The following is a 26,696-nucleotide window of genomic DNA, read 5'->3' as shown; positions in this document are numbered from 1 at the left end:
ATTAAAATACCCCCCCTCCCTCCCTTGACCCCCATACACACACACACACACTTCAACAAACCCCAAGTTTTTGTTTAGGTTTCTTTTTATTTATTTCAGCTGCACAAACGTTCATTCACCTTTGCCATTGCATTGTTGAGAGACCTTGTCAGCAGAGAGCCATTCAATGTTTACACAGCATAAAAGCGTTACTATACATCTATATACAATGTTCCCATTAAACCCCAATCGTATATACAGCTAAACATGGGTAAAAGGCCAATAAACAAAAAGACTTAAGTATCTGACTGAGGCAAAGAAACCAGAAACTGATAACACTACATAGTATACATAACTTATGCTGGTCATAAGCTCTTTTGAGAAGAGCTTTACCTTCAAAGAAATCAGTGTTCTCAAATGCCAAAATATGGCTTACAAACATCATCACTGCTGTACTTAAAATAGTAAGACATAACATTTGATGACTTTGCAAAATTCTACTCACATTCTGTGTTGAAAAAATGTCACATTTAGAATAAAGGATGTCACATTACAATTAGACTTCATGGACTGTTGTTGAAGCTCAAGCTGCATGTTCTTTTGATACCTTCCCTAATGCCTGGCCAGTAAATACTGTACATTTATGGCAACTTGCCTCCAGCATAGGTTTGTGTGGAAAACAAAAGGCTGTGGAGAGCTAGATGTGGGTGGCAAATCCCCCTCTATGCTGAAGTAATGACAAAAGAGACAGCAATGGACAGCAACCCTGACAAAACCGGTCTGGCGTTAGTCAAAACAATGTAAGAACTAAGAGAATCTTTGATCCACTGATTTGCAATGAAGCGAAAACGATATCAGTGCTTTTCAGAAGCCTAGCTCAGATCAATGGAATGATGAGTTGCATTACAATTACGGGTGCACCGATCAATTGACCACCGATTATAACTGGCCGATAAACGTTTTAAATAGGTTAAAGGTCACCGTTTCAACTGCCTTCAATTGCCGTATAAGGAAAGCGGTTCAACGTATGCAGTAAAAAGTATGAGCCAATTTGCAGCAGTCAGTAAAACGTTAGTAGGGTAGGCATGTCATCCATCTGACATTGACAGTTCATTTCTGATGTTGTGTTTGGAATTTCAACACTATGATCACAGATTAGAACCAGTTTAATATATTGGACAGAAAGCAGATCTCATGGCTACCTGTGGCAATAGGTGAGTAAGCACCTCAGTCATCAAACACACACTAAGTTGTAAGCCATAAGAACAATCTGTTAAACACAACACTAGATTGGAATTATTATTTCTGCTTGCTGTGCACTTTCAAAATGTGCCGTTTTTAATAGGAGGGTTGGTAAAATGTATCAATTCATTTGCCGATCACATCGTTGATTGGCCAATCACACTGTTCGGCCCGAGGAAACCTGATCAGTGCATCCCTAGTTACAACCTCAAAAGCCTCAAGATTCCAATGCTCTGTCACTGTATTAACTTTGCCTACATTTGTTGCATGGTGACCTAAAGCATCCTTTTTGAGGCTGAGCAGCATGTTTCATTCCATCTGTACACAGCATTGAAATACATTACATAAAGAGTGCGCAAGTGCATTTTCAATTCACACACTTACCAAAAGTGCTGAGAGACGCTGTAGCTCAACTTTATACAGTTCCTATTTCAAAGGACACATTTACACTTACATTCCCAAAAAGGCCACCTTTAGAAATAAGCAACACGGCTCAGACAAACTTGGGAATATGAAGGAGGGGTCAACGGGATAGACGAATGTTGGTGTTTCATCCATTTAGCCATAACAGACACAATTAAAGCATCTCAGACTGGGATAACCGTATCAAACGGAGAGACAAATGTAGTGATGTGTAGCCGCCCTTCATGACAGAGTGCCACCTTGGGAAACACATCAATGGCCAAAGTAGAGAGCATAGCCTATCCTACCTATATGTCTGTTGTGAGTAACTTGGAGATATGCTGGACAAACAATATGACATAAACACAAATGCTGGAAGACAAGTGAAAAAATATGAGAGCTGAGACTTAATCAAATGCCAGTTGTCCTAATTACACAGCAGCTCTTTGGGTTGAATGACTTTAGGACAGTATGTGCTGCTTGGTGTTTCCTATTGACAACATGAGACAACATGAGCATGAATTTGACCAAATTTCAACTCATTTGTGCATTTGCACACATATATTTAACATTTAAAAGAGAATCCTATCCAGATGCCTTATTTAAGTTTGAGGTGCATATTTACATTCATGACTAATGATTCCCTCCCACCACCCGTTAAAGCGACCTGAGCAACATACTTTACATTACGCGTTACCCTCCTTCACACATAGCGGACCCATGTATTCAGATTGTCAAAGGTCATTCTTTGCTTTCAACAGTCTGAAGTTGGATAGGGGAAAGAAGCTGTAACATCAGTTACAAGATGGTTGAAAGGTTAACCAGTCCAAACACGGCAGACGACTCACCCCAATCCACCAGACTCCTGTCTTATTACATGAAAGAGTTCTAACACTGACATTGAGGGGGTCTATTTGTTTTTACTTCCTAGGACTATTTTTATTGCTAGGCATAGTAGGTTTCAATAATGGATTCTTCAACATTCTAGGACCTGTTTGAGTCAAGGACCCGTTTGAGCCCCCAGCAATAGCAGGGACATTAATGTTTCATTACTGTGCATGCACCCTGCCCCACCCGTCCCAGTATACATCTCCTTAACTCTGAACACAGGGTAGTTTTCACAAAGTATCTCATAATAAGACCACTTATCTAGGAATACTGATCAGATTACACGATAATAACCGTATAAACTGCACAAACAGATGTCATAGTCCCAGATGAGCACTCAGCAAGATACTTTGTGAATGCAGGCCGTGAGCTCTGAAACCCTGACCTCTGACCCCAATCACAACCAGTCCCAGCACTGTATATGATTTGAGTCCACCCCTCCTTCCGTAAACCCTGAGCTCTCAAAATCTGACCCCCTTCCCCTTTGACCTCTGATTGTCGCTGGCCTGGCTGGTTTCATCTGGTCTCCAGGGTCTTGCCCTCCAGGACCAGTTGGATCTCCTTGGCGTCCAGCGTCTCGTACATCAGCAGAGCGTCCGCCAGGTTCTTGTGCTCTTTGGCGTGAGACTTCAGGAGCGCCTTGGCCCGCTCGTAAGAGTCCTGCGGACAGCAAGGCACACATTAGTTGGGACAAACATCTTTAATGCAGGAGCTGAGTGAGTTGTTTCTTTGGGTCAGTTTGCATGTTCAGTCTTCCTGTAAAGGTCTCACAAGTTCAAGTCACACGACAAAGAGTACAATCTAAAACAATTGTTATCGATGTATATGCTTTTTTTTTTTTTTTACTATGTAAGCCAATATACTGTATGTGGAGACTTCACAATAAAAATACATAAACAGGGGAGTGCTTACAGGTTAGTTTATCAGTACAGGTTTGTGAGTTAATAAGATGAGGTACACGATCCTCAACCAACCTTCAATAACATCCTGACTTCATGCTCCACAGCAGCTTGTGTTTCTGGGCTCTGCTTGGTCATGTCGATGTATGTCATCACACCCAACTGAGACAGGGAGGATACATAAATATATGTAAAATTCTAGCAAAAATGGTGAGTATAATACATATGTTATACAAATACTATGCACATTTCAAACCCTTCCTTTGTTTTTTTTAAGTCCCCTACAAGTCGACTTACCTTTTCACACATGCCAAATCTGGTCACCATCATCTTAGCGATCTTGGTGGCGCTGTCAAAGTCACTGGACGCTCCTGGAGAATCAGAAAGGACATGCATTCGTTAAGCATTGTCTTCTGTAAGTGGATGTTGTCTTTATAAAAGCCTCCAACTGCTTTCTCGTGGGACAATGAAGACTTTACTTAATTCTGGCCTCTCAATTAACACACAAGGTATGAATCACTGGCTCCCTAAGGAACTCTGGGGCCTATAATTTTGCCCGGAAAGCTCCGCTGTCTCACCGGTTGTGATGTACTCGTTGCCGAATATGATCTCCTCAGCGACGCGGCCACCCATACTGACGTCCATCTGGGCCAGCAGCTGAGAGCGAGTCTCACTCCAGCGATCATTCTCTGGAAGCATGGACACCTGGCAGGAAAGGGGGAGGAGAAAAATGAAAAGGGAGGAGAGGGGTGTGGATGGAAGGTTTGAGGTAAAGGTGGTGGAGAACAGATGACAGGAGAGGTGGATGTATATGTGTTATAAGAAAGAAAGTGAGAGGGAGGGCAGAGTAGGAGCAGGGAGATGGGAAGGGAGGAATACAGTCATAGAAAATGGTCACATTCATCTAAATATGTTAAAAATAGCAAATGCATACTGTATTGATATGAATGAGGTTATTATTAACCTGACAAATGTGACTTTGTGGGCTTTGATACAAGCTGTATTCAAAGTGACAATGTTACTTTCTGATGGAGATACTGTAATAGAAGTTAAAAAATATTAAAACTAATACCCCTTTCACACACAACCTGGGAATACTATGGTATGCTGATTAGGGTCTATTCATGTTAGAAACAATTAAGCTTTGTACGTGGGAATGTCCCATGTAAGTATCATTCGTACCAGACCAGGGGAAAGATCTGGGCATGCAAGTCTACTTCTTAATTGTCACTTATAACAACCTTATAACGTCATTAAAATTGTAAAATCATAAAAACGTGATTGCATTCTGTATTCAACATGACAGACAACATTGCTTCGTTTTGTGGGTTTATCTTCCCCAGGTCAAAACTTTCACACGGACAATCGACCCACGTATTTCCAGAATCACCACTCTGCTGTGAAAGGGGTGTAACTAGAGCTCAACCATTCAGTAAACTTGCTCTAGGTTTGCTTACATGTCCCAGACTGGGTCCCCTGGGCATGATGGTGGCCTTGTTGATAGGCATGGCGTCTTTGGTGTAGTAGGCTACAATGGCATGACCTGATTCGTGGTACGCTGTGATAAGCTTGTTCTTCTTGTCTATTTCCACACTCCTCCTCTCTGGGCCTTTGATGGAAAGAGAAGAGGGAGTGAATAAAACGGATGGGTCGAGAAAGAGGAGGGAAGGGGCAAGGGTGAGAGAAAGAAGAAAAGAGAAGACTATTACTGCTTCCTGACAAGCTTTGTCCATGAGAGAGAAGTAAACAGACAGACAAGGAGGATAGTGGTTGGTAGAGACAAAGAAAGTCCTCAAGAGTGAGAAAACAAGCAAGTGTGGGACAGAGCACATTATGACAATGAAAGGCAAACAAGTAAGTGACGGTATTCTTTAACCCACTTGCTAAATTTCCCCACTGCTCACCCATGAGAATCTTGTCTTTAGCGAACTCCAGTTCCTTCAAGGTGACCATGTCTTTGCCGTCCACCGCCGCCTTCAGGGCAGCCTGGTTCACCAGGTTTTCCAGGTCAGCACCAGAGAAGCCAACTGTGCCCCGGGCAATGATATTGGCCTCAATATCTGTAGGGATAACAGACAGTACACAAAGAAACCATGTAACTAGGGTGTGGCACTAGCCTTATGGGCACAAATATAAGAGAAGGTTAAATAACTGGAACTAGGTTCTTACTCCACATAGCAAGGATTCTTCAACTTTTCAGCCTAGGACCCAAGCTTATTAAAAGATACTAGTACTATTGTTAAATTGGGACCCATCAGAACCAGGCTTACAGACAATTCTGGGTCCTGACTCATCGTGTCACAAACACTCATACACCATGTGCAATAATATATTGTCAAAATAATTCATATTGTTGCCAAATCTAGGATTAATTGAGGCTGATCTCGCACCTGGATCTACTTTAATTTTCTTGAGGTACCAGTTGAGGATCTCTGTGCGTCCCTTCACGTCTGGTTTGGGGACAGTCACCTGCATGTCAAAACGTCCTGGACGGATCAGGGCACTAGAGAGAAGGGTAGTTCAGCTGGTTAGTAAAATACATAAAAATGAGCAGGAAAAATGGTTACTAGCTATACTGGTTTTGTTTATGTGCATACAGCTCTGACGGACTCTATTATACACAGCCTTGGTGCTGCAGTCCATTCTCTGTAATGACAAACTTTGAAGGTTGTAAACCTTGACATTTGTAAATGGGTACTGTAAACTCTGACATTTCCCCTAGCAATAGCAAGAGATACTGTGAAAGTTAAACATACTTATCCAAAGCCTCTGGGAAGTTGGTTGCCCCAATGATGATCACACCTTCATTTGGTTTAAACCTACAAGTAATCATAATGCACAAGTAAGTGAACAGAATATATTGCTGCAATGCAATAGTTATCATCTTGATTTCCAACTAATGGATCAACAACAGTAGCAGTATGCTTCATTCTGTGAATTAACAAGATAACAAGTAAATAAAAGCTTTAGAACCCTGGTTTGCCTGCCCTAGAGTTCCCTGGATTTTCCTCTTTCTAGTATGTTCTATCTCCACACCAAAGAGCATGTTCAGCACATTTTTATTCTCTAACATTTCACAGTCTGAGCTAGAATGCAGTACTTCCTTTATTCTAGTGTTTACACAACACTGTCTGACCTTCCTCTAACCGGAAGGTCACTGGTTAAATCCCAGCAACAGCCGCCCGTCTCGAAACTGATCCACTACCTCCTCACTCATTGCAAGTTGGTCTGGATGAGAGCATCGGCTAAATGCCTAATCTGTACAAATGCATCTGATATTTTTAGAGACATACCCGTCCATCTCAGCAAGCAGTTGGTTGATAGTCTGCCTGGAGTACGGGTGCATGGGAGACTCAATCCTCTTCCCACCCACGCTGTCCAGCTCGTCAATGAAGATCACACAGGGAGCGTTGGCTTTGGCCTCTCCTGGAGAGAAAGCAACGAGGCAAAGCCAAGTGTTGGAGTAACACAACATTCTGGAGAAGCTAGGGTTGAATGTTATCTCCTGTCCGTTACAATCACTCATATTTTATCCACTTCCCTCTTTTTCATGAAGTGTGAGGAAAAGTAAAGCAGACTCCAACTGCTTTTATAGATGAAGCGTAAGGAAAAAAATAACCTTAGAGAAAGAAAAAAAAAAAACACTCACTGAATAGGTTCCTGATGCGGCTGGCTCCCACTCCAACAAACATCTCGTCGAACTCTGACCCGGAGGCGTAGTAGAATGGTACGTCTGCCTCTCCTGCCACCGCTCTGGCCAGCAGGGTCTTACCAGTCCCAGGGGGGCCAACCAGTAGGATGCCTAAAGAGAGGGAAGGAGAGAGGGATGAGGAAAACTGACAGCAGAACAACAGAGCCGTTAACACAGAGGTACAGACAACTGTTAGCTACTGTATATAAGCTAACAAAAATATGATTAATCGTCAATGATCATTCCTCCAATGCATAGAAAAACAGACATAAGTGAAGCATTTCTGTTATTCATCTAGTGTAAAATGTGTTAAGAGAGACAGCCCTACCCTTGGGCAGCTTTCCTCCCAGGGCAGTGAACTTCTGGGGGTTCCTGAGGAACTCCACCACTTCCTGCAGCTCGTTCTTGGCCTCCTCCACCCCTTTGACGTGCTCGAACGTCACGTTTTTCATCTGGACAGGGTCTACTGCCGAGTCCAGGCCTGATGTGGTTCGGAATCGCACTGTCCAGAATGGTTAGATTAAAGTTCGAAATCACACCGCATGGCATGGTTAATGAACTCACACACACACGCACTGCTGGGTTATTGAAGGACAGCATACAATTGCAACTATTAGTGCTGTGATAATTAGTGAAAGTTAGGAATGTATTCGTTCTCTGCAATAAACTTAAGATGGTCAAGCCATAACAAGCTTGGTTCTTTATTCTATTAACAGTCAATAAATGTTAAATTCACAGGGATTAGTTTACCAGACAAAAGCTGAGCTCTACTCATTGCCAGGAGGAAATATATTAACATATTGCAAGTGAACTCATCTGTAACATGGAATCAAACAAAGCAGTGTTAGAGGGGAAAAGGAGCCTTTACCCGATAGGAAGGGGGTCTTGGAGATGCCGTAGAGCCCGACGAGCAGCAGCACCAGCAGGATCAGACGAGTCCTCCTCAGAGAGTCTGAACAATGGGATAAACATAACAAATTGGATTATATGGAAAGCAATATATCAATACTGAATCAACACTGAATGAAGAGATTACAGGTTATATAGGGTGTCATGATGGCTATTACAACATGTAATACAATAGTCAGGTACATTTACATTTTCAGTGTTTAATGGACAACATTACAAGCAACCGATAGTAAGGAGTGCAAGGCTTCAAAGATATAGTGCCCTGAAAATGTGACTCTGGAACAACCATTTAAGAAAGAGAAGTGCCAGCAAAGGGAATAAAAGCTAAAGGGAGAGGGAGAAAGAAATTTATTTTTTTAACTTCAAGATAAGAGCAAGTTAGAGCGAGTGGGAAGATACGAGAGAGGTGATATGATTCACAAGGGAGGTCGAGCTCTTCTGCAGCACTGAGGTCTTGGCCTGCAATGGCACCTTGGAAAGAGGACTTCCAGGCCCAATATTTTTCAGGTCTGTCATCAAAGGCAGTTAATCCAGTGGTCACCAGCTGACAGCGTGCAAAATACTTGGTTAGGTCAGAAGTGGTGGGGGCGGTGACATGATCGAAACAATTAGGAGACTATGGAAGCCTGATTTGCTGATGAGTAGGTTGATGGTGAATTGTAGATTGCTGTTGATTTTGTGTTCTTGCTTCCAATGTTGGAGAAGCTACAGAGAAGTACAGAGTGAGGCACCTGGTTGGTTGGCGTCTGGGAGTGGGAGAAATGATTCACTCTCTGCGAGAGCAGCATCCATTTCTTTTTCCTCCTGCAATGCTTGTAATGTGACTTGAAGCCAGGCGGCTTCGACTTTTAACTCTATCTCTCTCTTGGCATAGGCAGCTCTGGCTTGAGCGGCTTTGGCCTTGGCTCTGGCTCTAACAGCGGCCATACTTGATCTTGTCCTAGAGGATGAGCTATATGACTGAGCACTGATGGATTGTGCATCTTCAAGCTGTGAGGCAGCTTCCTGTTGACTTGATGCCATTTTGGGATGCAGGTGTGCATCGGTATGAACTGTCGTAGAAGCTTGCTCTTGCAGTTCCACAAGGTGGCTCTCCTGTCTTCAGCCTCTTGTGGTGCTCTCTTTTCACTGTACTGGTCTCACTAGATGTAACTGATATCTAGCTATCCAGCAAGTTAAACACTTGACTCAAAAAATCCACAGGAGACCTTAAGTCGTTTCGGATGTTTACTGAGCTACAGTGTGAAACTGAAGAGACACGATACAAAACATTGTAAATAGAAATTACCCATGTGTCAATAATAAGTCCAATATGGTCAGGAGATCATAAATCTGTGTACTGTTAAGCCCACAGTGTGGGTGGCGCGAGGGGTTGTGGACCCATCCACTAGAATATAACGTGCCTTGGGAAAAGCAGGACTGGGGGTTAACAAGAAACGGTTATTAATGGATTATGAAATGTATGTAACCATATTAAACTGTGCACTGTATGGCCTGTGAAATGTATGTAACCTTATTAAGCTGTGCTCTGTATGGCCTGTGGAATGTGACATACATGTAACCATATTAAATCATGCACTGTGCTTCGCTTGCTGTAACTGAAAATATGTTGGGCCAGGCCATGTGGTTAAACAAAGGAAAGGCCTACTTGTAAAACTAAAAGCCTAAATCTGCGGCCTACCTGGAAACCTAAAAGCCTCAAACAATAGATTCCAGCAGGCCCTGGAATTCACACTTAGGTGTGAACTGGTTTGAATCTAAACTCCAGTCTCTCATTGGATGAGACTCGGACGAATCCAACAGGCCTTGAAGTTCACACCTAGGTGTGAACTGGTTTGAATCCAAACTCCGGTCTCTCATTGGACGAGTCACCTAAATTGCAGGCCCCTTCCTTGCGACTACGTTGCTAACAAGGTGGTACTTGAAAACGTTCGAACTGTTCTTTTGTTTAGCCGAGGCGCAGTCCTCAACTCGCTGGACGAGCCCAGACTGTTTAGTGTTAGCTGTAACACTGTTGGATCCAGAAGGATTAGACTAGTTGTTTGTGTACCCGGCATTCTAACTCCTTACACGCACTGTATGAGTAACCGGTGCGTGTAGCAGACCTGCAGAAGTGGACTGGAAAAGAATACAGCTAAGGACACTCCTTCCCTCCAAGAAGACGACGTAAGGATACGTTTCTTCAATGAAGTCGACTCCTGGCTGACATCCTTCGCTGCCTAGGAGGAAAGCCAGCTGACCGTTGCTCCGTGCAAGGAGAGATAACGGTTCCGCCGACCCGCCTGGGAGAGCCCCACCGGATCGATAAGACAGACTGAAACACACATCAATCACTCGAGAGTGATTTCCCAAGTAAGAGGCTTTGGTTCTGGGCAGAGACTACTTGACTGATCAGAAGCTATAATTGTGTTTATTGGGAAGCGCATCGGACCGTCGCGTCCATATTATGCTGTGTGAAGATACCTCAATCATTATGCTTGCTGCTTGATTTGATTGTGTTAACGTAAAGCTGATTGTGTTCAATTGCATGCCGCTGAGCTTGCATCTGTGTTAATAGCCACCGCAGAGAGCCAATATACTGCATTTTACCAGTTCAAAGACCAGTAACCCGGTGTACCACTTCCAAGTCGTACCCCGAGTTCCTGTGTGGTAAAAGGCTATTGTTGTGTCTCTAGTAGAATCTCTAGGTTTATCCTGAGTGCTCCCCCCTATTCTCCCTCTCTCTCTCTTACTAACCCACACATACACACACCCACATCTCATTACACATTCATTGCTACCTAAGAATTAGATGGTGTTGGTTTAGCTGCCTAACTCCAACCCCATCTTGGTTCCAAAGCCCCTTTGTTCAAACTGCGGGGTCACGGCTGCCATTTTGAACTCTCGCGAGACGTCCCACTCACGTGGTCACGTCCGCCATCTTGCCCTCTCTCTCTCTCCCTCTCTCATCTCTCTCTCTCCCACACACACACACACACACACACACACACACACACACATACATCCATACGTGCCATATGCTGTTTGTGCCTTTATGCTTGCTAGTTTAGACCTATAGTTGTGTAATAATTGTTGATTAACTGCAGTGTTATTGATTATTGATTGATATTGCTAAAGTTAAATAAACTCTGTTATACTTTTAAAGAGAAGTTGTCTATGATTCCTTGTGCATATGTGTTGTAATAACGGCTGGTTGTGAGGGTCTGTGTACGAATTCACCCTTCACTGTTCACTCATAAATGTACAGTGGTACTTAAACACTGTCATTCGGGGGTGAACAGCCATTTTGAGACTATATTAAAGGTTCGGTTATTGGTCCCTGATTCCAGGGTGGTGCCCCGTTAATATTGACTCCCGTCAATAATTTTATGAATATTAATAATTCTACGATTATTAGTTATTGATTGCTAATAACCAAACCTGCCCCTATCACATGTAATAAGAATTGCTTTATGACAGGAACCGCCTATAATTAAGATCATATGGCGGAGATAACGTTGCTGCGGGCGGGAGCAGACGGTCAAAAAATAAACTGCGGGTCCCGGGATTTAACCAGAAGGATGTAGACGGAGTCAACAAATGCAGTTGAAAAGAAAATCAAAGCAGGTCATTACAATACCAAAGCAAAGCAAAGCAAGTTTCTCAGTTGTCAGTTGTCACTAGAACGTAATTTCGCTATGTTATTACCGACAGGTGGGACTAGAGGGCTGCATTGGGATTGGGACCCGCGGGACCCGCCGCAAATCTCGCGGGAGCGGGCGGTTTTAACTTTGCTGCGGGCGGGAGCGGGCGGTCAATAACACACACATTGCGGGAGCGGGCGGCAATGGTCAGAAATCCAGCGGGAGCGGGATTAAGAAAAGAGTCCCACGCAGGGCTCTACTATGTATTATGCCTTTTGCTTCGCTTGCAGAAACTGAAATGTACAGAGAAATGATTAAGATATGTACCGCCTGGAGTTAAAGATCATATGGCAGAGAATAACAAAGCTTACTATAACTCAAGAACAAGTGACAAAGAAATAATAAGAAATGGAGAACCGCCTTTGACTGTAGTCATGTGGCTGATATATGACAAAAGATGTATGATTAAAGGGGGAGACACCCCCAAGAGTTGCTATATACTGTATATCCAGCTTGCTTGCTGCAGATTGTGTCTTACACAGCACTTTTGTTAGACTGCTAAACCCTCTGAAAGGGATAGTTGTGTAGAATACTTTGTTTTTAATAAAGACTCGGAAAGACAACGCCAAGACTGCACTTTTCTTCCTTTTTTCCTTTTTCTCTGAGCCGGGGACCAAGGAAGGTAAGCCTACAGACACTTTTTCAGGGGTGATAGTTTGCTCTCGCCAGAGTGGCCTGTACTTTAAACTTGGTTGGCTAAAATAAAGTCTAGATACAAGGATAGGTCATAAATCTAGCAAAGTAAAACTACTAGCCCTCTCTCTTGGGGGAACTCAGGGAATATCCCTTTTCCAGCTTCTAGGCCTATGGGAGCTAAGGTTGTGTTAGTGACCTGAAGGAGAAGGGACTCCCGCCCACACCAAACAAAGGGCCTTAGGGACGGGTGAGGCTAATACAGGGTTTTGTAAGTGGGGCCTAGGCATAGCAAGCCTCTACCAGTGAATTAGTCTTTCAGGACACCCTAGGGGGAAGAAAGAAACTGCAACAGACAGCTCTTCTGAAAGGGCTGCTGACAGAGAGACAATTGAAAGGTACTGTTTACCGTACCTACTCTCTTTTAAGGGAGAATGTCACTCTAAGACTCAACCCGAAACTGGGAAATTCATTAGTTTCTCAATAACGGGAGAGTGTGAGATTTGTATAGTGTATTTGCTTTAATAAAAACTCGGAAAGACAAAGCCAGGACTTCTTTTCTCTGCTTAAGATACAAATCAATCTCCATACCATAGGTACATTTAACTAACTAAAGTTACCTAAATAATGGCTCCAAGAACAACTAAACATTTCCCAATCCAGCACAGAGGGACATGAGGTAGTTCCTGAGAGATGAGATTTTTGCCTACAAGAGAAGATGAGGAGAGTCTCTGATGTTCTGACTAGAGTGGGAAGGTCATTCTATTTGGGATGACCAATTAGATCTCCACCAGGGAACCAGGAGGGAGAGGTGTGGAAGTATGGAAGTACATCAACGTCATAAGTGGCTCAAAGATTATGTACAAAAGTACTAGGTATTAGATACTTATATATACTTAAATATGTACTATTAAAGTAACATATGCAAACAGAATGTAGATGAATGAATAGTGATTGGTTGTGAGCATGTGGGTGTAAACACGTGCCTTGTGTGCGTTGTGTCAGGGCTTGTGCTTTCAGGAAACCCTCAGCGAAGCCGCTCTTGAATGCATCCTGCTGTCCATCAGGTATGTTCTTGTTCTTCAGCAGCCTGTCTAGAGTTTCCACCTCCATCCCCTTGTCGCGTGTCAGGAAACCCTGCGGCACAAGGCAAGTTTAGTTTGCAGTGTTCATAAAGCCTGCGCACTCCTGCACTTTAACCACACCTTTAACCTTGAGAGTATTTCAATCCCCAGGACTCTCAGTCATGTCAAAATGTTGGTGCTGGGAAATTTAGGCAAGGCGATGCTTACTTACTCACTTACTGTATCCTTTATCTGCCAAAAATGTTAACAATACAGTTACATTAATTAATTCTCTGATTGTTCCACAATTCACTTATTACCTGTTGTCTCTACCTAGCATATATTCTCATTTCTATCTAATATTTCCAAATTTTTTCAAAATTAATTTACTTCATGGCTTAATTTTCAGTTTCTCCCACCAAAACATTCAACAGAGTTTCTGCAGCAGTTGTTATGGTTTAAAGAAAGCATTTGCATAAATAACAAGCCTCTTTCCTGGCCATTATTTATTGAGAAGCATATTTATTTTGTCAATTATATCATAGATGTCAATGGCGATGTTTATGTGTTTGATAGTTTTATTAAAAAATATGGGGATTTATGTACAAGACTCTCCTACATGCAGCTAGTGTCTGCTGTTCCATTATCTTGGAGATCGTTCCTCATGAAAACACAAGAAAATGTAAATGTTTGCCGCCCTTGCATTAGAAATTACTCACTTGGCTGGTGAATTGTAAAATCAATCATGATGTGTATCACTTTGCTCTGAGATCTGAAAGCATTATTTCCATTCCATACCATTTTCAATCATACTGGGAAAATGTATTTGATATGCCACTTCCTTGGTTTAGAATCTTTAACTCCTTTTATAGCACATCCTTTTCCACCTATTTATGGGGTTTTCAGTTGAAAATGTTTTATAAGATATTACCTACAAGGAGAATGCTTATATGACGATGCATATATGACTATACCTGCATTTGCGTATATCAGTTAGACTATCTCTACCTTTTTTCTTCATAACTGGGCTGTGATCTCCATTCTGTCTAGTTAATATACTTTGTTTTACACTTATGTTTACAGTATTTTTCTTCTCTTTTCTGATGTCTCTACATGTTGCAGTTTTGTGTGTTTTGTGTTGTATTGTTATTTTTGTCAGGTAAATAAAAAAACAAAACAATATAACTTTGCTTTTGCTGCAAATTGCAAGGATTGTGACTTTCAGTCATCCAGCTGTGTTATTCAATCTGTGAACACTGCTAAGTATTAAGTTTTACCTTCATAAAAGACGGTGTAAAGCCATCAGATTCCAGGGGGCGGTCGAAGCCTGACTGCAGTCGTCTTGTTTTGTTCCTCAGAGTTTTGAACCCTCTACTCTGGACCCACACTTGAGATACACAGTAAGTCAAGAATGTTGACAGTACATAACATGCAAATACATATTCAAATCCAACAAACATTTTTTTTGCTACAGCAGATGATTTTTCTGGATTAGCAAAACACTGTTTAAAAGCAGTACTCTGTTTAATGCTAAGACTTAAATACAATGGGAAAACAAAGACAAAACGCATGATATTGAAAATTAACACTTGACATCCTCTCTGTGGTATTGTTAGTCTGTTATGTTGAAATAACATAAAAACAGAATCTAGTGTATTAATAGCAATAAATGAAAGCTTGCAAAGCTTCAGATCAGTAATTAAGTAATTAATTACTTATGCTTCTAATTCATAGTTACCTGGCCATTGTTGGAGCTCTGTGCAGACAGACTGAAGAGGTGAGGGGCTCTGCCTGCAAAAAACAGGGGGAATCACGGGCATGAGGCCACCTGAGAACCCTGGGAGAGAGGAAAATTATTATTTATTACACATAGTCTGGCAGACACAATGAAAGGGATATAATATATACATATAAATTCTTTGATTATGAATGATCCTCAGGAGGCTGAGGCTCCACTAAAGTTCTGGCAATGCCAGAAATGTTGTGCCAGAATTATGTAGTGTGGCTGGTTACAACTCCTATCATGGTGAGTGACCAATAGGAACCCAGCAGTCAATGATGACATAACAACGCACCAGTACAGATGTAAACACCAATCATACCAAGCTTGAAAAGAAACCCGAAGTATTCCAGGATTAAGTGGGATATGGTATAGATGGGAGGCTACACTGTTCATTACAAAGACACACAGTCTTACCGTGCTTGTTGTAGAAGAAAGAGTGTGTGGAGCGGTGGGAGGTCCTCCAGGTCGTCTGGCTGCTGGTGTTGGATGGGAGCAGCGCCCCCTGTTGGTTGAGTTGAGGCAATACATTGTTCACCAGCTCATCCACCTGTTGCACTCCGAGGTCTGACAAGCCAAGCTCCCGCAGGCTCCACATAGGCTAAAACGCACACACACAAATTAATTGTAAATAGGAGCTATGTGTATCAGATATGTGTGTTATACTCTCCACAAAATTATTCTGGTACATCCTTTTAGAACACGAGAATAGAGTTTGGGAGAGTGAAAGTGATCAGGTGTTCCATCACACCCTCTCTGATGGGACAGTGATTGCATGTTATCTCATACTAGTGTGTATATAGTGTGTACCTCTGTGCCGTGGAGGTCTGACTCTGAGACATGCTCCTTGTGTTTGCTTGATTTGCTGGTGGCACTGCTGCTGCTTCCCACTGAGCTCTTCAGAGAGTGGAGGACGTTGATGAGGTGGCTCAGGGGGACAGTCACCTGTAATCACATGTGTACTCAAGTGAAGCATTTCCAGCATTATAAGATAATGACTATAACACACAGACTGACCATATGAGTCTGTATCTATTAACTAGCCTATATATACATATCAACTGTTTTTCAAAAGTGGAGGACAAGATAAATTGTTTCCCTCTCTCTTGACTCCTCTGTATTGACTTGATTGCCAATGTTATGTTGAAAAGTCACAGGTAATGCACACCGGCTAGCTAGTGTAAATAGTTACATAATGAATGTCAAGCTTCAAGCTCTGCAGTTCTAACTACAAAAGTAGCCACAGATATTAATCATGGATGGAAAAGCTAGTTACACTGTTGCTTTCAAGTGATGTTTAGAACAAAGATGCAATCGATCAGCAGCCAAACAAGTTGCTTACTGACGCAGTTTCCTATCCGGCAGCTAACGGCGTACTGAAATTCAACAGCAAACTAGCCTCTCAACAGGCCGCACAATAGTTATCTCAGTCCAGCAAAATAGACAGCCACACTGACATAATACAACTGTCCGCTGACACAACTGTAAATGTGTCTCGAATCATCACATCGCAACGTCAGGTCAAGAGCAGTGGATAAGAGTAGCTAGCAAACAGGCTAAGGTTAGCTAGCTAGCTGGCTCGACTGAGCGGCGTTTGACCAAAACAACAACAACACCGTCACTTTGTTCCTCACCTGTGGCTGGACTGTCATTGACAAGGAAAACATTTTTAATTTCCACGGGCACAAGACTGCTGGTAGCCTATGTACACCAATGTACATCAATGTCCCACCAACGTCCTTGTTTCCCCCACTTTATCGTTCAATATGTGGAGTCGCAGCTGACAGTGAGCGGCTTCTGGCTAACTGGAAAGGAAGTGGTTGCCAAGACCAGCCGGATATGACGTTTACATGATCGAAATCAAAGCAAGTTTCATTTCTCATTTTGCCTTTTATTGATTCATATATATTTTATTTTTCTAACTAATTTACGATAGTAATAAATTGGCTCGAATAGTTTAACATGTCTAAAAGAGCTGGATGTGATATTATCTCTGAATGCAGAAGCAAGAGCACACCTTTTGAGCTATTTCTCTGTTCATGTTTGATATTTCTTAAGCAGATATAAACGAGAATACAATATGTTTTCGTCCCTGGACAGCCTGCAAATATCAGGAGTGGCAGGTCTACACACAGATAAAAGACAGTAGCCATTAGGCAAACCGAACACCACCTTCAAACAAGAACACTTGGATGTTTTTAGAAAAGCAAAATTACAGGTTAATTAAGTAAAATGAATGTGTTCTCCCCAATATCTTTATTGCATGTGAAACAACACAGAATTGAATACATTTCTATAATGATATAATCACAATGGTCTATGAATATATTATAGTATTGCACCTTAGGTCTACACATGGTTCATCCCTTAAACTGTACAACTCGCAAAAAAAAAAAAGAAAAGAGATAGAAAAGAAATAAAACATTTTGTCAACTATTGGCATGCTACTAAATGACAAGATATACTAACAAATATAAAAAATAGCATCAGTCTACCAAAAAACATTAACATAAAAAGGATTGTCCGGACCCTGTATGATGCTTTTTGCCAAAGTAAAATCTTTGAGACCATTGCATTGAACATATTAAATAAATATAATTTTTTAAGCATAAATGCCCATCATTATCACCTAAGACGTTTATTTGGTCCAAACAGAAGTGTCCCTGACATGTTCCCACATTCCACACAATGAAAATGAAAGGCTACAGGCACATCTGTTCCTCTGGGTTGTTTTAAGGAAAAGAATATACATTTCCTAAGTACTTTGCTACACACACAGTTCTCAGAAACATATAGAGTAGTAACCTTTGGATAAAATAAATTATTTGTGAAATGTACAATAAATAAAACAGCTGTCAATGTAAATGACTAAAAAAAAGCTAATCATTCGAGATCCTTAGCTACTGTATGATCATGGTATCGGTTTACCTCAATGAAAAGCTGACTCAGGTATGTGACATAAAACTCCTGGAGATCAAGTGACACTTGACACATCTCAAAAACAAGGAGATCATCACCTCATGTTAGGCTTATTGGAATGAAGCAAACGCACCAGCTTCAAGCAACTGCCTATATCTATAATACATAAACCTTGACTTTCTGAAACATCTCATCTCCTTAAACTCCAGATGCTACATTTCAGAATATTATGAGCCTCCTTTAAACCCTTTTTCCCACCGTAAATGTATCTAAGGTAGCCTATCCTTTACTGCTAGTGCCTGACCACTCTCCATCAGTGGCATAAAAAACGTAACGGCAAGCGTCAAACAAAAGTGCAACTGTTTCACCCACATGAGTAGAACCAGCATCATGTACTGCGATCGATTCAGATGCTCCTCCAAGCATTCAGCTGATTTTCCTGGGAAGAGAAGAGTTGAAATACAGCATTAATATTGGAATTTATGTTTTTTGAAGTATACTAGCATGGCCAATAGCAAACAGACTGTGATAATACCAGTGACCATATTTGACTGATATTTCGCTCACCTTCTCTTCCACTGTAAGTAAAGGTGGACGAGCCAATGGGCGATCAGAGGCCAGACTGTAGTCAACACCACTGTGACTGGAGACAAGTGAAAAGGCCACCAAAACGCTCTCTGGAACTACAGAAATATAGAATTGTGATGATGGTTTTCTAATTAGAAATGTATTTGTTTTAAAAATACATCTCAAAAACAACCATTTTCAGTTATAAATAAAAAGCTGACCTTTCGTGCAAGGGGGAGGGAGTCTTCCTGCCTTGGCGAAGGCGATCTTGACTGAAAAACGAAATTAGGGAAATTTTATAAAGCAAAAATAAGCATCATGGAGATTGTCCTCTGTTTCATCCTCATTTCATCCTTTCAGTAGGCTACACAGGGGGAAAAAATGATTTTCTCTTTTCTGATATTGAAAAGTAAATATCAAAAACACGCTACAGGCGCTGCTTCTCTCACCTGCGACACAGTCAGCACCTCCAGGGTGTGCAGCCGGTGCAGCACGCTGGCCATGTCGTCCTGCAGCCTCAGCAGCGCCATGGCGATCTGCTCGTTGATGTTGATGTTTCCCCTGGCGGCGCCGGCAGAGCGCCGGCTCTGTGAGACGCAGCAGCAGGCGGCCTCTACGTTGACACACAGCTGGGAGCCACAGGCGGCCCTGGGGGACTGAGAGCCTGGGATGGGTGTCAGAATGTGACAGCTTAAAGCTAAGTGTTTTGACATTAAAACAACAATCTAATGCTTTTGAGGAGCATTAAAAGCACATCTTGGGAGACAGGTTAATTATTAGAAAGGGATACAGCGGCTGCAAGCTCACCTCTCCCTCTCCTTGACAAGCAGCTGCTGTGCTGGACCGTACTGATCCCTTCTTCAAGGTGGGGTTCTCCCCTCAGCGTCTGATCCTCCACTCCGTTCAGTGTCGCCTGGCTTTCCACCCAAAGCTCCTTTCGCCTCACCGAGGCAGCTCTGGATCCAGACGACTGGACTTTTGATGTACCCAGCCCCTTGATGGGGAAACACATGAGAGTCAACCACAGTCTGAATAGCCGTACGGGACAGAACACACCTTAAATTTCACTTCATAACTTTGTGACTTACCTCTTCCATGGCTAGATGCTCCATTGAGTCACAGAATTCCTCGTTGTCGGAGTCTGTGGCTCGGCAGTTCTTCTCAGGAACGCCGTCACTGTGATCTGGAGGGTGCAAAACACAGAACACCATCAACAAAAAAACATGGACAATATGGTAAATTCTACACTTCTTTAATATGTACTAGGTTTATTTTATATGTTATATGTTTATTCATACTTATATAAATATATTTTGCATAATTCAGATTATATTTCAGAGTTAAGTCAACAATCGAGACTGTGAGTAAATCCATACATGTAAGTAATCCATTCTCTACCATACCACCCACCCATACAGTCTACTTAACGTGTAAATTATCTCTCTAAGTTAACCCCATAATTGTTTCTTTTTATATTTATTGCTTATATTACATCCTATTTTTGTGCTTACATCTGTTTTTTCCCTGCTATGTCTTATTACTTTTGCTGCTGCAACAACCCAATTTCCCCGCAGGGATCATTTAAGCTTCATCTTCTTATTCTCTTATCTTAGAGTCCTTACATGAAAAAGAAAATGGAAAAAATGTAATCATCACCAAATACTAGAGGTTCATTGTGACTTTTTGTGTTGTCTTACCACTGAGGTGTCCATTGAGGTGCCTGTAAGAGCCGGGCTCCACGGAGCAGGCCAGCTCCTCCTCCTCCAGCTCGCTGTTGAGGGAGCTGTGTGTCCCGTTGGTGACGGAGGACATGCTGGGCTCCACGCTGCTGCTGGACCCCCTGGGGTCACACCTCCACCTCCTGTCCTGCACCCTCAGCAGCCTCGGGTCGGCGCTCCTCCACTCTGAAAGGGAGAGAGAGAGAGAGAGACAGAGAGAGAGAGAGAGAGAGAGAGAGAGAGAGAGAGACTGATAAAGCAAAACAATGAAGTACACTGCAATCTTTATGTGCCCTTTGTCTGCCCAGTCCAGCTGTTGCCACATCTAGTCCTGGGTGTATTTGCTGTAATTACTTTCTTTCTTTAGCACATTAGATAAGTGAAGATGTCTGCACTCTTTTTGTCAAGTCCAAAAAAAAAAACAAGAAAATGTCTCAGGTGCGTTAATTAAAAAAACTCAGCACATAGAAGATCAAAGAGAATTTGCACACTATAAAGGTAAAAAAAACAAAAAGAGGCCAGCTGATGCAAAAAATGCCACAATATATTTACATGGTGACAAGGTGGAAAAAAGGTGCAAAAAATAAAAGTGCACAAACAGAAAATCATCAGTTCTTAAGACAGAGAGAAACACCAGACATTTTTTCTCATTTATATTAATGTCTTTGCAGGGAAAACACACTCTGCTCAATGAGTTTGAATGGAAGATCTGTGTAAGCACACAACATGCTTTGCAGAGCATGTTTCAGCATGTGTTAAAATCATACTGGAAAACACACTGCAAAGCATGTTCTGTGCTTACACTCCCGTCAGCAGTGTTATGGGAGTTCCAGTTGAGTTTTGGGATGTATAAAGGCAGGTTGTCCTGTTCTATTACGTAAATGATACTTAATGCCCTCTGTTGGCTGAGTGTGTGTGTGTGTGTGTGTGTGTGTGTGTGTGTGCTTGACAACAACCTTGCAGCACAAAACAGCTCACAACTAGAACTACTGATGGTACCTTTTTCCTCCTCCTCCTCCTCCTCCTCCTCCTCCTCCTCCTCCTCCACCTCCTCCTCCTCTTCATCTTCTGTACTGTCTTCTTCTTCTTCATCGCTCTCCTCTTCCTCACCTTTCTCCAAATCACTACTTTCCTCTTTTCTCTCCATTTTGCTATTTTCCTTGCTTTCCTCTGTCTCCTCGCTAATGACAGTTATGCATTGAACATTGCTTTCTTTGCCATTTTCTTGGAGGTTTTGTATATCAGCCCACAGATCCCCAAAGCCTGAACAGTGAGGGAAATACTCTTGATTAAGTCTTCATGAATGATTTCCAATTGCAGGTTGTGCAGCGTAAATCTACAGGAAGCAACGACACGCTCACGCCATCTACAATATTAACGTGTTGACGCAACATTTTGCAGGTTCTACACACTACGACTATACTACAAAGTACACACAACATAGGCAGAGGTGTGACCAAGTCAACTTTGCTCAAGTCCCAAGTCAGTCTCAAGTCAAGTCTCAATCTAAATGTAGATCACCAAGTCAAGTCAGAACAAGAGTCCATATCAATTTAATATCTTAAAGAAAACTAAATATCTAGGACTTTTCAATGCAATATGGTTTTAATAGGAGAAAAACTTGGTAAGAGCATCATGAGTTTGATTTCTAGAGTCGGTTTCAACTTCAATAAATTCAATCATTCCATACAAATTCAGAAAACAGAATTTAAATTCAGTCGTCTGCTGGAACAAATCTCATCACTTTCAATCAAGTCATTTACACAAACACAAGATCTTTAGTCAAGACTTTAGAAACATTTTCAAGTCATCAAAGTACAAGTCAGAGTCAAGTGCCAAGTCACCAGAACCCAAGTCAGAGTCAAGTCTCAAGTCAAGACAAAAGCAATTAAAATTGTGACTTGAGGCCAAGTCACGTGACTCGAGTCCCCACCTCTGCATAGGCCAACCACCAACACACTAACTACGGAAAGACGGCAAAGAAAATCACATCAGATACATTACAGATTTACACACAATATTTCCACCCATCCACTTAGTTCCTCGGAGTACCTGCAGTGTATTAGCATTGAGTTCTAGTCTAGCTCAGCCAAGGACAGCGCACTCTAATCTGCCTGCCTCTGTCTGCCTTTTGTCAGCGGAATGAAAGGCTAATGAAAGCCATGTAAATGAGGTTAAAATAAGCTGATACACTGTGGGACCGAGAGGAGAGGAGAGGAGAGGAGAGGAGAGGAGAGGAGCAGCACACCAAAGGAACTCCACATCTACTGTGTATTCTACAGCTACTGCAAACACCAAAGACTTGCCTTCCATTAGCGGCTTGTGAAATGACTTCATCAACTCATCTAGTGACAAAAAACACATGAGAGAGGCTTAAAAAAATAATCTCTGAGAATTAGCAGCAGAAACAATGACTCATTGTGCTACATCCCACTTGAGCAGCTATTGTCTTCTTGATTTAAGCCATTTTTCTTGCTTCTGGAGTGTTTGTTTGATTTTTAATCACGTACTTGCGTGTTCTGCAAAAGGCCTGGTGAAGGCCCTCTTGTCCACCTCGTTCTCTTCGTCTTCCTCTCCTCCTCCTACTCCTCCCTCCACCTCTGTGTAGAAGGTGCCAAGCTTCTCCACCAGGTCTGACACTTCATCAGAGATTGGGATGGTCTCCAGAATCTGACAGCGAGAACAAATCATAAGGTTTGTGTTAAAAAAACTTGAAAAAGACTTGTGGACTTCAGAATCTGCAGTTAAAAGTAACAGGATAAATCTCACATTGTATGTTTGTATAGGTGTGGTGGGATTGTGTGTAGTCAACTGAGAACAAATTAATAAGAAATAAATATATATTGCAAAGGCTGGCCGATTTATCTGTTGGGCCAATTAATTAGAGCTGATTAGAGCTTTGCAAACAATCGGTTATCGGTGGAAGCGAATGCCTCTTACACGCTATGATGTGGAAAATTAATAATGCTGTTTGCGGGAGCTGTCTCTGCTGTTCATTAAAATAAGTTCTGTCACTATTCACCAAATTCACCAAACATTTACAACATAATATGATTTAAAAAAATGTATAATTAATTTAATTTGTTCACAAATTCGGTGTGTCCCATGCAGCTGGACGTCAAGGTATGCAGCCACATCTTATTTAAATTAATTGACTTTTCCTTCAGTGTCTTAAGAGATTCATAAATCAGCATTAGAAAAATTGGTAATATAGAAATTGGTATCAGCCTTCAAAAATCCATAATTATCAGTATCTAGGCACACTGTGAAAAAGAAGGGACTCCAAGTGAAGGACTAATAGAAGGAAAATGAATTAAATTACTTTCTATTTACTAATAAATTAAATGTGAATGGAGATAGGAGGAGTGGTCCACGTTTATTAACTGTTTATGCTTCTGTACGCTGCTTAATATTCACAGTTGGTTTTTTATTGAAAGGGCTTACCAGCTGGATGTCGTCAACGTAATTCATCATGGCTTCCTCCTTTGTCATATTTCCTAAGGAGCTCCATGCATCCCTGGCAACACAAGATCTCAGTTTAACACTTCAGCACTGAGAGGAAAGCGGGTGGGGAAAAACACACTTTCTGTACAGTAATAATAATATGGATCTTTATATTTACAAAAGCACTGTCCTACTGCCTTAAATAGCAACATCTCTTCAGGTGTGTGTTGAAGCACAATCAATCAGCCTAATCCATAATAAAGAAAAGCTATACCATTATCAAACCCCTCTGTCTCTGGGCAAAAACATAAACCAATTTTAGAACTTGGCATTTATTTTTTCTCTATCCTTCACTGCTTTATTTTCCCTTCTCAATATCAAAATTTCAAAGGGCCCCTCCTCTGGCTGAGCCCACTTTGAAGTGCTCTTGCAGCATCTGAGACATGTGACTGCACACCTGCTCTGTGTCTGGTGCAGCCAGGAGTTAGAGGTGTGGAATATACAGTAACAACTACTTGTACATTAAATGGGCGCACTGTAAAAGCAGTTACCATTTGGCTTTCCCACGGCTGTCCCAGAAGCCGTTGGGTCTGGGGAAGTTGCAGGGTCCCAAGGTGGCCTGCTTGTAGTAACTGTAGAACATCAGCATCATGTCATCAGATGGCTGGAAAGGACCTAAGGGGGACAGAAGAAGAATAACTGGAATCATTACCAACACAAGCTCTGGTATTGCTACTGTAAATATAGCAACCCATGACATTCTGCTTTATTTTACAGCCTACAGCTTAGATATTTCATATGAAAACAGCATGTATTGTTGTGTTAAGATATATGTGGTGTTAGACTTGACAAATGACTGAATCAGTTAATCAGCTCTTCTTGTCCCAGCAGCTTTATCAACAGAGTGCCGGCCAAGAAACGACCGACTGCTTAAATGCTCAGAATGTAGGTCAGCCTACTGTCTGTGATTGGTGTCCTACAGTGTTTACACACCAATAAGCAGAGCCTTCACACGGCGGAGCAGATAATCATATAGCCAACCATTGCTGTCTTTAAATCCATCTCACTTCCATATTGTCACATAGACTATAATAGAATAGAATAGAATAGAATAGAATAGAATGAGTCGTCACCATCTTCAGGCAAACTCCGGATCACTCTAACTGCGGCAGCAAATTTTGCCTCCAGGCTGGATCTGTCCTCCTCCTGCGCCATGCTAAGTCCCAACCAGGATGACAGGAGGAGAGTCTTCACATCTTCAACAGGAATTTGAAGCCATTATTAGAAACATCGAGACAAGACAAACACCGCCAAGTGTTCACTGATGGACGATTCAACACGTTTTGTCAGCACTGCAGCTAGTTGCTAATTATCTAGGGATGTAGATGTTTTTTTTAATCAAAGAGATGGTCGGATAAAACACATGACTGTTTAATATGGCCTCGTCTGTTTAGCTGTGACAGGCTGTATTCTGCAGAGGAAATGCTTTCATCTATGGTAGATGTGTAAGAAACTCACCATAAAGTTCATGTCTGCCGGTGCAATTATGTTTTATTACCCGGCGTCTGCAATATCACAAGGCAATCTCGAATTCGGTGAAGGATGAGCCAAGCAGCCAACATATGATTAGCAAATGCATCTGGGAAATGTAGTTTTTGTTGAACGAAACCTTGGCAACGCGTGCGCTAAGGCTCAGCGCTTACTCCTTCAATTCCCACAAATCATTGCTAAAAGATATTAGAACCGCAGTGATGTATGGGAAATGTAGTGTTATTAGGCAGGCCTGGTTTTGTAAAGATGTTTAGCAAAGATATTAGAATGTCGCAGGCTTTATGTTAGGCTATATTCAGACGCTCCTTAATGAAAAATCGCTAGGCTATAATATTCCTATAATATTCCTATAATATTCCTATAATATTCCTACAGGGGCTTATAGTGTGTCTGTAGTACTTAACAGTGAGTTCTATTGTACTTTGTGGAATTTTTGTTTTATCTCCTATGTGTGTGTGTGTGTGTGTGTGTGTGTGTGTGTGTGTATATATATATATATGGTATATGCTATATGGTATCACATTAGAAATTTCCATGGTATAATGTCTGACCTGTAATAGCTGCATAATATTTTGTATAGTATCCTTATGAAAATTATTATAGGATTTGTATAGTTCTTATTCGTAAGGACCTTTCTATTTATTCATACAAATACAAATACAGCTATGTTGTTGATAAGTCATTTATGGAATCAGTTGTTTCAATAAATAATAAAATGGCAGATAATCCATAATGGTGGAGTTCCAGAGACAAATTTCAACTTTCAATTCATAGGATTACCAAAACAATGAGGGAACATTTAACTACAGCATCCCAATTTGTGGTTTGTGGCTGGAAAACATATTATTATTATTATTATTATTATTAGTAGTAGTAGTAGTAGTAGTAGTAGTAGTAGTAGTAGTTGTTGTAGTAGTAGTAGTAATAGTAGTAGTAGTAGGCTAGTAGTAGTAGGAGTGTAGTGGTAGTAGCAATATTAGTAGTAGTAGTAGCTGTAGTAGTAGTAGCAGTAGTGTTATTATTATAAAATATGTGTATGATTGTTAATAATAATAACATAACAGATATATTTTGTAGCACACTGCAGTGCTACAACCTGACGCAGCTGTGCGCTATTCAGAAACCTCAAAAACCTCTCTTTTTTGCATCTCAATTCATGCTCCATCGCAGTAAAATCTTATTGGTCCCCGTCTGTCTCCCAACCAATCGTGGTTCACACCGATGACAGCGTAGCTGTGGTTTGTCACGGGTGGTTGTGAATTCGAGGCCAGCGGCCCCACAATGCCAGGCGGGGGAGCCCCTTTCTCAGCAACACACCACAGCATCA

General features: G+C 41.7%; 2 protein-coding genes across 2 annotated transcripts; both read right to left on the bottom strand.

Annotated features, from left to right (window-relative positions):
• Positions 1 to 73: 73 nt before the first annotated feature.
• Positions 74 to 16,966, bottom strand: yme1l1b (YME1-like 1b). Its single transcript, XM_071918610.2, has 18 exons — positions 16,805 to 16,966; positions 15,981 to 16,115; positions 15,588 to 15,771; positions 15,129 to 15,227; positions 14,668 to 14,777; positions 13,313 to 13,463; positions 7,970 to 8,053; positions 7,430 to 7,603; positions 7,060 to 7,212; positions 6,704 to 6,836; positions 6,167 to 6,229; positions 5,801 to 5,913; positions 5,315 to 5,470; positions 4,868 to 5,019; positions 3,989 to 4,115; positions 3,708 to 3,781; positions 3,486 to 3,572; positions 74 to 3,171 (listed from the first exon to the last, which is right to left on the bottom strand). The coding sequence occupies exons 1-18, from the start codon at positions 16,889 to 16,891 to the stop codon at positions 3,028 to 3,030; spliced, it is 2,226 nt and encodes a 741-aa protein (XP_071774711.1). The 5' UTR covers positions 16,892 to 16,966; the 3' UTR covers positions 74 to 3,027.
• Positions 16,967 to 17,938: 972 nt separating this feature from the next.
• LOC139926797 (acyl-CoA-binding domain-containing protein 5A-like) lies at positions 17,939 to 26,694 on the bottom strand. The gene is made up of 15 exons (XM_071918637.2): positions 26,573 to 26,694; positions 24,952 to 25,034; positions 24,370 to 24,493; positions 23,819 to 23,891; positions 22,885 to 23,044; positions 22,681 to 22,719; positions 21,579 to 21,637; positions 21,374 to 21,431; positions 20,354 to 20,560; positions 19,745 to 19,839; positions 19,464 to 19,650; positions 19,106 to 19,320; positions 18,878 to 18,928; positions 18,657 to 18,766; positions 17,939 to 18,528 (listed from the first exon to the last, which is right to left on the bottom strand). The coding sequence occupies exons 1-15, from the start codon at positions 26,692 to 26,694 to the stop codon at positions 18,516 to 18,518; spliced, it is 1,596 nt and encodes a 531-aa protein (XP_071774738.2). The 3' UTR covers positions 17,939 to 18,515.
• Positions 26,695 to 26,696: the final 2 nt, after the last annotated feature.

The sequence above is a fragment of the Centroberyx gerrardi genome, chromosome 13, assembly GCF_048128805.1.
Source record: "Centroberyx gerrardi isolate f3 chromosome 13, fCenGer3.hap1.cur.20231027, whole genome shotgun sequence".
Taxonomy (NCBI): domain Eukaryota; kingdom Metazoa; phylum Chordata; class Actinopteri; order Beryciformes; family Berycidae; genus Centroberyx; species Centroberyx gerrardi.
Note: the sequence above shows the minus strand (reverse complement) of the source record. Positions and strands in the feature narration are given on the sequence as shown.

Excerpts from the sequence above, each read along its gene's own strand:
- yme1l1b (XM_071918610.2), bottom strand. The coding sequence starts at position 16,891 with ATGTACATTGGTGTACATAGGCTACCAGCAGTCTTGTGCCCGTGGAAA. Across the intron at positions 16,116-16,804 it reads CAATGACAGTCCAGCCACAG|GTGACTGTCCCCCTGAGCCA; the intron begins GTGAGGAACAAA and ends ATGTGATTACAG. Across the intron at positions 13,464-14,667 it reads TTACACCGTCTTTTATGAAG|GGTTTCCTGACACGCGACAA; the intron begins GTAAAACTTAAT and ends CTTGTGCCGCAG.
- LOC139926797 (XM_071918637.2), bottom strand. The coding sequence starts at position 26,694 with ATGCTGTGGTGTGTTGCTGAGAAAGGGGCTCCCCCGCCTGGCATTGTG. Across the intron at positions 20,561-21,373 it reads GGAGGAGGAGGAGGAAAAAG|AGTGGAGGAGCGCCGACCCG; the intron begins GTACCATCAGTA and ends TCTCCCTTTCAG. Across the intron at positions 19,651-19,744 it reads AGCATCTAGCCATGGAAGAG|GGGCTGGGTACATCAAAAGT; the intron begins GTAAGTCACAAA and ends TTCCCCATCAAG.